Below are 10,675 nucleotides of genomic sequence, written 5' to 3' on the forward strand. Positions count from 1 at the left end.
GACAGACCTGCCCCCCTTGGGGGATTCCTCTAAGAATGTATTTAAACCATTCACCAAACACCTCCTGGGCAGCCAGCCTGGCAGGTGGGGAGAATGCTATCTTGGCTTTCTAAGGGGGCTGCCTCATTAAAAGACTCAAACTCGAGGTAAGTCTTAAAAACAAGGCATCTCTAATGTTCACAGTTCTGGACATGCCAGTTGGGTAGAGTTCAGAATTTCAAAGAGGATGTTGCATTGTTAGGGCACTTCTAACTTTTTTTGAGCTTCCTCTGATTGTTCTTAAGGGCCTTCCTTTGCCTCTGAGAGAGCCGATACCCACCCCCGTTTTCATTGTGTTAAGATGCACAGAACATGACATTCACCACCTTAACCATTTTGAAGTGTGAAGCTCAGCAGCGTTACACGCGCCCACACTGTTGTGCAGCCGTCCCCACCGTCCGTCTCCAGAACTTTCTCACCTTCCCACACTGACACTCTGACCCCAGTACACACTGACTCCCCTCCCCCGGCCTGGCTCCACCACCTGCTTCCTGTCTCCCTGAGTCTGACTCTGCGCAGGACCCCTCTGAGTGGGGTCACACGGTGCTTGTCCTTAACGCACATTGGGAGTGCAACCGACTCGGTGGGATGAGGCCACCTGGGAAGACTGGGCCTGGCGGGACTGCAGACGGTCACTCCACAAGCACTGATTGAGCGCCTACTGCATGCTGCATGCTGGGAATTCGGAGTGTGACCCTGACGGCTTGTCACGGGGCCTGCAGCCCATGGGAGGAGAGGTGAAGGCCCCTTGGGGGCACAGGGAGCGTCACCAGGAGAAATGAACCAGAAGCAGAGGGGGTTTATTTCATGGTGGACGCGAACAAGCAGGTTGTGGCAGAGAGCAGAAGGACCCCTTTCAGCCCACAAATCAAGCCCTTTCCTCAGCCAGGTCAGATGCTGTCCCCGTGGGACCCTATCACGTCAGGCAGGGCTTTGCTGGTGCGCCGTGGAGGAGACTCCTTGGCTGGGAGAAGGCCCTCAGATGGGGCGCTCAGGTTTCCTCCCTCAGACTGGAAGGTTTCCCAGGGCTGGAGCAGCACGTCCCCCTTCTCAGACGGGGCCTTGGGGAGGGGCAAATGCCTCTCCCCTCAGACCTGGGGCTTTTTAAGTTTCTAGGACCCATGCCTTCCTCCAGCCAGCCCCTCTGCCCTCAGACCGGCCGGAATGATGACAATTGGAGTGGGGGAGGGGAGCTAGTCTCCATCCTCCTTGGACACAAGAGTATTTGGCAAAGTCCTAGAAACAGAAAGAATTCATAGAGGTCCCGTTTTAGCCCCAGCTCTAGACCCAGAAAAAGCAGAACAATTTCTCTAGGAAAATAAAAGCAAGAAAGCCCTCAAGTCCAAAGGCACAGCCACCCTCAGGGTTGTCGGCTTGCCATTTGTGGTTCTCGGATTGTGCTTAAATGGGGACCTGTTCCCTAAAGTGTGTGTGTGGGGGGGTGGCTCAGTGATGGTCTTGGCGGTTCCCACAGGGTCAGGGTGCCCCGTCTCCAGGCTCAGTCTTCGTCCTCACTGGCATAGATGCCAGCCTCCCAGAGTTCCGCCTTGGTACTCTTGTGGCGGGGCACCCGAGTGGCTTCCAGAACCTGCAAGAGGAGGCAGAGAGTCCCCATTATGATGCTAACCCCCACCCCAGACACCGCTCCCGCTACCAACTCACAGGAGAGGCTGCGGACCAGGGTAAAGCAGGAGCATCCCCTCCTCTGTTTCAGGTCTCCTACCCCTAGTAATAGCACCAAGGGCTGTGCTAACTCATGCTGAGTTCCCCAGCAGCGAAAATGCCTGGGGCTGCCATTTTGGGCTCAGCTCACAGATGGCCCCAAATATATCCCACAAATCCACTGAGGTAGCCGCCCTTCTCCATACTCTCAGAAGAACCTCTCCCTCAAAGAAAATGCCCTCGTCTTGGGCCCAGTCTGCTCCAAAACCTTCGTTATTTGACAAAGCTGCAAGTGCACCCACTTCATACGATCTGTACCCATGGCAGGCATCACAAGCAGATCAGAGCAAAATCTAGCACAGGCAGACACTATTAATCGAGAAGCTACCCAGTGCAGTCCTCACACCCAAAAGAGGCTTTTGATGGCCCTGGTGCCATGGGGCAGGGGACACAGACAGGGAAGGAAAAAGCTAGGAGCACACACTCACCTGGGAGTTGACATGGTCCGAGGGGTTGATGCCAGCATACTAGAGGAAAGGAACATGCGTCAGCCCCTGGGCCTTCCGGCCCCGCCCCGCCCCAGAGCCCACCTGGAACCCTGTGCACAGCCCCCTCAGTCACCGCTGAGGCAGGAGGAAAGGTGTTTCATGCCCACCGTGACCCTCCTCAGTGCCCCTCGATCATCCCACTCAGTCATCCACCTTGCTGTTCCCTCATGCCGTTCCCCTCAGTGCAGCTCAGTCTGTCTGTGCAATTATTATTCCTCTTTGTCAGCTTCAGCATCATAAAGACCGCCGGCATTTACGGGGCTCTTCCCATGGCCAAGCCCCGCTGTGAGGCTTGGAGGTGGCTGCTCTCACTATCATGCTCATTCCACAGAGGAAGAGACTGAGGGTCAGAGAGGGGCAGAAATTGCCCAACATCACATAGCCGGCACGTGGCAGGGCTGGGACTTGAACTTGGGTTACTGGACTCCACTCTGGGTCCCAGCCCATGGGGCCAGGCTGTGAGTACCAGCTGCGTGAGGCCGGGCTTTGTGTTATTATCTAGGGTGTCTGTCCCTAGTACCCCGCTCAGGGAGGACACGGCCTCACGGTTGAAAATATGGGGTGTGGAATCAGGCCGGGGTCCAGTCCCAGCTCAGACACTCAGAGGCCACGTGACCCTTGGCAAGTCTGGCTCTACCTTCCTGGGGCCCTGACTGGGGGTGGGGGTGTCAGACCTCAGCCAGGCCTCTGAGGGGTGGGCAGGGCCCTAGACTCACCCACTGCTCCTTCTTCCTCTGCCCAGGAGCAGCCTCAGCAGGGGCCTCTGCCTTCCACACCAGGCCCGAGTGCAAGCGGTGGATAGGGGTGAAGAAGTGCGACTCGGACACCGAATAGCTGCCCTCGATGCCTGTGGGAGGAGGGGGCAGGAAAAGCATCAGGGAGGGTGCCACAGTGCCCTGAGGGTAGGATGCCGGTCAGAACAAGGCTCAGGAGACACAGAATATCTGGCCAAGTGTGTGGACCAGTTAAGGAGACAGGTGAATGAACAGATATGCAAAGCAGATAGCTTGTCAGCAAAGCTGACACCGTGACCAAAATAACCAGTCAGGAGGGACTGGAAAGACGGGTGGGCCAGCTGTGCAAGGTGGGAACATGAAAGTGACACAGAGATATTTAATATCGACAAGAGGAGCAATGGACTAAAAAGTTACAATATCTATAAACCCTTATGTGTCTAATAATAAAGCATTCAAAACCATAAAGCAAAAACCCAAGGGCAAAGTTGACATCTCTCTCCAAAATCTATAGCTTAAGAAAACATACAGGCAGACGGACCAGCCAAATGGGGGAATGGACAGAGTCCCCCCGATGTCCCTCCACCCTCAGCCCCTCCTGACACCCCCAAACTCCACTTCCCCACCCTCCTTTCCTCTAGCCTTTGAGACCCAGATCCAAGCAGCCATCCCCCAGGACACCTCCTCACCTGATGCCTGGGAGGAGCTCCTGGAGTCTCTGTCACAGCCCGGCTGCTCGAAGACCTCTGGGAAGAGAGCGTTGCGTCGCTCCTCGGCCACCTCTCGCTCCCGCTTCAGGACATTCTCCATCTCCTTCTCCAGCAGCTCAGAGGACTGGGACCTTTGTAGCCTCAACCTCGGGGCTCCAGCCTCTTCCCAGCCCCAGGTTCTAGGGACCTCAGCTTTCTGGGGCACGTCTGGAACCCTGAACCTCAGGGGACGCAGGCGAAAGTACTCCCTTCGCACGACACCCCCACTAGCTGGTGGGGGTCCCCTGGGGGGCTTCTGGAGCTCCTGCTTTGTGCCTGAGGGTTTTCCAGAAGATTCCAAGAGATGCCTCTGAGATCCTGTGGCCTTTGGCGAGGCCACCGCCTTGGCTGCATCTGCAGAGAGACCACTAGGCTTGCCGTAAGCGTGGAAAGCTGAGAAATTTTGCTGGGGGGCCCCAGAGCTCAAGTAAGGCTGGTAAGCGTCAGCTGGAATGCGGTTCACCTTCCTCAGCTCTGGGGCGGGGCTGGCTGCCCTGGTGTCTGCGGCCAGGCCGAGGATGGAGTCTGAGCTAACTGCTCTCCTGAGTCCAGGCTGGGGGTCCTTCGAGATCCTGGTGGGCGTGGACACCCAGCCCATCTGCAGGCCCTCCCGCCGGTGGTCCTCTTCACGCTGAGTCTCCTGTACCATGTCACGCTGCACGTAGAGGGACGGGCGCCCCCTGTCCCGCCGCGGGGCCGTGGTCAGGCTCACCTTGGTCAGCAGAGGCCGGGTGGGTATCTCCACCAGCTCCTGGTGGCTCACCGCCCGCTGCAGCCCCCTTTCCTCACGCAGAGCTTCCTCGCGCTCCTGGGCCAGTCGGATCTCCCGCTCGATGGGTGTTTCCTTGGGGGCCTCCAGTGATTCTGCTTGGGACTGGAAGCCAGGGCTGCCCATAGCTTGGATACCAGACCCAGTGGACAAACCACGGGCCCTCTTCTCTTGTATGACCACCTTCACCTGGGGCTTGACTGAGACAACATACCCATTGGACAGGGGTGGATTGTTTAAGGTCTTGGAGGTCTGGCTGACCCTGGGTGGGGTACATGCTGGGCCCGCCCTGGCTGGGAGACTCTGAGGGACCCCTGCATTTGCCTGCTCCAGGCTCAGGAACTGCTGCCTTGCCGCCAGGAAGTCGATCTGCTCCCTGTCAATCACATTGTCCTCCAGGTCCGTGAACTGAGACTGTCTAGGGGTCCCGGGGTCCCCGTGGTCAAGGGTGCCACGAAGTGTGGCCACTGTGCCACTCTTCCTCACTGCCTGGCCCTGGATGACTGCCCAGCGCTCCTTCTCCAGGTCCTGTGGCTGCCTGGGCAGGGCACCCCTTGTGTCCAGATGGTAGCCCTTTGCCTCATCCTCATCGTCCTCCAGCTGCAGGGACTGCTGGCAGGGGCATGCGCACCGGCTACAAAGTGCCCCTGTCCTCAGCATATCCAGCTGGGCCTTGCGATTAGCTGTCTGCACTATAGGCTTGTCCTGGTCCCAGCTGCTGGCCGAGGGCTCCACACCCACCAGCTGGAATGTGTAGCTGGTGTTCCCATTAAGGGCCAGGCCGGCCTTGCCTGGTGAGTGAGGGATGCTGAAGATGGGGTATCTGGTCACTCGGTCCATGTTCTGGGGGTTTCAGCCCACCACAGGTTCCCAGTGTGGAGATGTTCTCAGCTCCCTGAGGATGAGAGGAATGAAAGCCACCAGGTCAGAGCACTTGAGGAGAGGCACAATGTCCTTTTGCTCAAAGGGCAAAGTCCTGCGCAAGTGGCCTCTGTGATTGGTTCAGGGATGGATAAGTAACCCAGTATGGCCAATCAGAGTCTTCTGTCCCTTGGCCTCTGTGATTGGTTCCAGGATGGACCTATGACTCAACCTGGTCAATGACATGAAATCCTGGGACACGGCAATGAATGTGGAAATTGTACCCTCTTCCCGTAAGCTTGTTAGGTTGGCGGGACAAAACTGAGAAGTGCTGAGGGGCCACACATGCCCCCTTGTGGACACAGTCTGCTCGAGAGCAACCCCAACACAACATCCTAAAAATGTTGTTTGAACTCCTGGATCCAGCCACAGCGGAATCTCGCACCTGTACTAACCCAACAACTCACCCTATATGTGTCTGACCTCTGCAAGCACCCCTGCCACCATCTTCCAGACACCGTACACCCTGCCCTGCGGGGTCCCCAGCTACCTCAATCCCACTCCTCCCCTCCTCCACTCAGTTCACCGTGTCTGGACCCAAAGCCACCCCTGGACAGTCTCCCTGGGCCCCCAGCAGCACAGGTGTCTGCCTCGGTCCCAGGGCATACACGTTCTGTGACTGCTTCCGTCTGACATTTACAGATGCTTCCAGGAGGCTTGCCTGTCGCCGAGGGATGTCCAGTGGAAAACCTGAGGCCCAGAGAGGGGTGGCAGCTGGCAGGCTCCAGCTTTCCAGGTCCCACAACCCGGTTCTGTCTCCTGCACCTGCCTAGCGGGACCCCTTGTTCCATCTCAGACAAACCATCTGCCTCAGCCCTGTAAAACCAGGACAGGCTAAGGAGCACCTTGGACCTTGTCCCCCTGGGCTAGGCAACACCCTGACCCAGTGCCCCAGGGAGGCCCAGCTCCCTGTACTCCCCACAAGTGTCCAGGTTCCTGCTGAGCATTACTCCAGGAACTTTCTAGAAGGTCACCTTCCAGACACTGCACACCCTGCCCTGCGGGGTCCCCAGCTACCTCAATCCTACTCCTCCCCTCCTCCACTCAGTCCTCAATCCTACTCCTCCCCTCCTCACACCTCTGAGGCTCCCGGCATCTCCAAAGTTCAGTTCTCACTACCTTCCCTAGGTGCTCAAGGCCACCTCCATCTGATCTCAGCACAAACCCCCAAACTCTGTAGGCACCTCCAACCCTTTGCTTGGAGGTCCTCATTTCTGCACCTCCAAACCTTCCTTAGCTGCAGCCCACAGGACAGCTTCTCCAGGAAGCCCCCCAGATTGCCTCCATTGCTGGAGCCCATCGTCTCAGAGTCTCCTGCGTGCCCTGCTCAGCACCCTAGTGCTAGGTGTCGCCATTTCGCAGCTAAGGAAAGGGAGACAGATTGGGTCCGACTCCCCCAGCAGCCTGGTCCCCGGCCTTGGACTCTGGTCCCACCAGACCTGCCATATGCATTCGCTGCCTTTCTACACCAACTTGGCTGTGAAAGCTAAACGTGGTTCTGAAAAGGAAAACGCAGCATGTCGCTGAATTGGGGAAGTGTCATCAAACAACGGAAAATCAATCCTGGGAACAATGTTACAGTGAATAGGTTATGTATCACACCCTCTTTTGCATATATCAAGCATTGAAACTATAATTAGGAAAACAATCTTTAAAACAGGTGACTTGGACAGTAAGTCCCAGGCCACCGGGCTGAGCCACTGTCCCATTGGCCAAGCAGCCCCCCACAGAGATTTTCTCCTTGAAAGTTATTGGGGGAGGTGGACATGTCTTGGAAGGGGGAGTAAACTTATTTAAGGCCTGTCTTCTCCCACCTGAAGCCATCGGCCCAGGACCCTTTCCCTCAGGGGCCCCAGGTGAGCACCCCCACGGCAGCCCGCGTCTGGTACTCTGCGGGGACTTAATAAAGGCTGGCTGAGCAGGGTGCGGTCTCTGCAAACACTCCTCGCCCCCGGTGCTCAGGACCTGGGGCTGGGTTATGTCAGCGGCAGGCCTAGCTGCCCCTCCACAGCCCCCTCCAGACCACAGCCTCTCCTCCGCGTCAGCTCTGTCCCCGTGCACTGGGGCTCCCTGGAGAGGGCAGGTGTGGCAGGGGTGACAGGGGAGTGTTTGCTGAGTGAGTAGCTGGATGTTCACTCACCAGGATTTATAACCCACAGGGGACGTTAACTGCTGGGAAAATGACCTGCCTGCCCAGGGGGTGTTGGGTCTCCCTGCCAGGTGGGGCAAGGGTGGGGGGTACCACTTCCGCCTTGGCTCATTCCTCCCAGGTGATTCACTGAGCACAGCGAGGCACGGGACTCAGGCTGGGTCTTGGGTTCAAAGTCCCAGGGCCCCTCTCACCTGTGGCCTTGGGCAAGTCTCAGTTCAACCCTTATCTTATTCGCTCCTCACAAGATCCTGTGATTCTGGTCCCCAATTTACAGCAGAGGGAGCCAAGGCCCAGAGAGGGGAACTTGCTCACCTGAGGTCACACAGGTCCTGAAGCTCAAACCCTCACTCCCAGTTGGTTGCCACCTCCTTCAGGAAACCCCCCACTGGATCGCTCCTTCCCAGCCCCACCCCATGTCCATGTCAATGCCAAACTGAAACTAGGTTTATGGCCCCTGGTGCCACACATCTGCTTCCTCACACCGAAACTGGCCTTCTGCCATCAGGGCAAAGGCCTGTCGGAGTGGCTGAGGCTCAGACAGGGAAGATCACACAGCAGTGGGGAGGGGCTCTGGGGGCTCCTCTTCCGTCACCAGGGCTACAGTCCCCCAGGCCCCTGGCTGGGCAGAGCCCCTGCCCCTTTGGCATACCTGGACATTGGACTGAGTCTCGGTGCTGACGCGGGACACGCTGACTGCCCCACCCCCACCCTCCTCCTGAGCGTCCCCAGCAAGCTCTGGGCCCCGTGGGGGTATTGTATGCTGCTTCCCAAGCAAGGCTCTGGCCGGTGCTAAGTGCCTCCCCAGCAACCTCCAGAATTCCCAGAATTCGTGGGCGAGGTTAGGGGTGCTCTCTGGCCTCAGGCCATGGTGCCGATGAGGCCCCTCCCTTGGAGGGTCAGGGCTCAAAGTTCTTGGATTTGGGGCCAGAAGCCCAGGGTGGAGACTGAGGCCCTGGCAAGGTTCAGCGATGGTCCTTGTGCTCCCGGGACAGGGGGCAGGGAGGGTGGGAAGGACACACACCTCGAGCCTCAGAGCAATGGGTGTGCAGAGCAATGGGAGACTCCTACCAGACCCTGACACCCCAGCTGGGTCCCGATGGGCACCGAGCAAGGATGGGGTGTCTCCCTCCCTGCCGCCCAAGGGCCCCACAGGTGAGCAGCTGAGACCAACTGACACACGAACCCCTGTGCCCAAACCAGACCCCACCCCATGCAAGACACCACCCCGCACAGCTTCGGGTGTGTCCTGCTCCCACACGCCCCCGGCCTCACCTGCCGGCTCCTGGCCCCCAGTAACCGTCAAGCCCCGGCTCCACTCTGGCGGCACTGCCCTGCCCACAGGTTGCCAGGGGACAGGGCCCCACCCAGGGGAGGCAGGGGTACCCCTCCTCCTCAGCCCCACCCGGGGTTAAGGAAACAAAGTCCTGAGAAGGAGAAAGAAAGCCGATACCCAGGCAGGGTGGAGGGAGGCACCGTGCCCACAGCACACTGCCCCCCGTCCCCGGCCCCCAAGGCCTCCGGCTGCAGCTCCTCCGAAACCTCCCTTTAGCTGCCGCCTGGCTTTCCCGCCGCCGTTCAGTGCCACTCAGAGAAGGGACATCACTTGCCCAGAGTCACACAGCAGGTCCGGGAACCAGCCGTCCATTTCTGGGTTGTGGACCCCCCGTGTGCCACCAGGCTCCGCCCACCCTTAGGGCTACTCCCCCTCCCTGTTCTGAGACAAGCCCAGCTTGCCTGTTCTGGGGGTTCAGTGAGTCTGGGTTCCAATCCCTGGGACCTCGATGAGCCTCTACTTCCTTCCGGTGAAATGGGGCCATCACACAGCTGGGAGAGCTCCTCAGGCCACTTGGCCATAACGAGCTGACCGAGCACATCAAAAGTGCCAGAGTGCTGGGGGGCGGGCAAGGCCCAAGTCCTGTTGAGGGACGGGGTGCTGAGGTTCCAATGGGCAGGCAGCACATCCTCCCAGGTGCTCAGCTGTCCCGCCCGATTCGAGGTTGAGGCTCGCCCCATTCGAGGTTGAGGCTCGGAGAGTGGCCGGGGCCGCAGGAGCCCAGCGTTTACAGGGAAGTCGGGCAACTGGGACCAGGGGCCAGTCTGTGAGGGAGAGGGCATCGTGGGTGGGGCTGGGCTTCTGTCCTGACCCTGGGCTGGCTGCAGGGGTCCTCTGACCCTGAGTCTCTTCTTCTGCTGAATGGGCCCCAGCCCCAAACCTGGCAGGGCTGCCTGGGATGGAGGGTTTAAGACAGGTCCAGGTAAAGGGATCAGCCCCTTTTGGGGAGTGCGCACCGTGGGCCAGTTCTGTCAGAACCTGGGGCGGACAGCCTCGTTGCCTTCCCCGCACCGCTGCAGGTCCTTTGATCTGTTATGCAGACATGGGAACTGAGGTACAAGAAGTTTCAAGTCCTAAGGGCAGACAGCGTTCGTGAAGGGGCTGGGATTTGGACCTGAGCCTACCATATTTACCGCCCTATTGCCATAGGGAGAAACTGAGGCCCCCAAAGGCGGAGACTGCACCACCCAGTGTGCTAGGGCACTGTGGAGTCAGGGACCCCAATGTCCTGCTCCCAGACGGGGTAGCCTCCCACTCAGGGTTCAAAGCCCATCGAATAGATGGGCAAACTGAGCCCCAAGGGGGCAGTGACTTCTCCCAGTCGCAGTGAGACAGGACAGGGTTGTAACCCCCATAAATGCTTCTTCCCCTACGGCCCCATCTATTTTCCAGAGACTGGTCCCTTGCCAGAGACTTGGCCCCAAGTTCTCTTGGGGGTGTCTGTGGGGTCCTTTAGATTTCCTGGGGAGCTGTGAGCCCAGCAAGGGGCAGCCTCCCAGACAAAGGACAGCAGAGGGGCAGGGCGCGTATGGCATGGAGGGCTCCGCAGGAAACAGAAAGCGAGTCCTGCACTGGCTGTGGCCCGTTCCCTCCAGGTCTTACCTGCCCAGGTGCTGCTCAGATTTGCTCAGGTGCAGGTGTGGCCTCCACTGACGTCTCTACCACTGCACTGGGTGAGCTGGACGGATGCAGGGGCCCCACCCGGCCTCCCTTTATGTACACTTCGGTGGGCCCCACCCCTGGCTGGCCACGCCCCCTGCCCCACCTC

General features: G+C 58.8%; 1 protein-coding gene across 2 annotated transcripts; it reads right to left on the reverse strand.

The window, feature by feature from the left end:
- Positions 1-818: 818 nt before the first annotated feature.
- Positions 819-10,597, reverse strand: LOC123814110 (mitotic spindle positioning). 2 transcript variants are annotated; one of them, XM_045831700.1, is made up of 5 exons: positions 10,510-10,597; positions 3,673-5,396; positions 2,966-3,096; positions 2,190-2,228; positions 819-1,627 (listed from the first exon to the last, which is right to left on the reverse strand). In XM_045831700.1, the coding sequence occupies exons 2-5, from the start codon at positions 5,339-5,341 to the stop codon at positions 1,538-1,540; spliced, it is 1,929 nt and encodes a 642-aa protein (XP_045687656.1). In that variant the 5' UTR covers positions 5,342-5,396; positions 10,510-10,597; the 3' UTR covers positions 819-1,537. The 2 variants fall into 2 exon arrangements, with proteins under 2 accessions (XP_045687656.1, XP_045687657.1); XM_045831701.1 differs by lacking the exon at positions 10,510-10,597 and adding an exon at positions 8,847-8,896.
- Between the last annotated feature and the right edge of the window lie 78 nt (positions 10,598-10,675).

Source organism: Phyllostomus hastatus, unplaced genomic scaffold, assembly GCF_019186645.2.
Source record: "Phyllostomus hastatus isolate PE091 unplaced genomic scaffold, TTU_PhHast_1.1 phas_contig_159, whole genome shotgun sequence".
Lineage (NCBI taxonomy): Eukaryota > Metazoa > Chordata > Mammalia > Chiroptera > Phyllostomidae > Phyllostomus > Phyllostomus hastatus.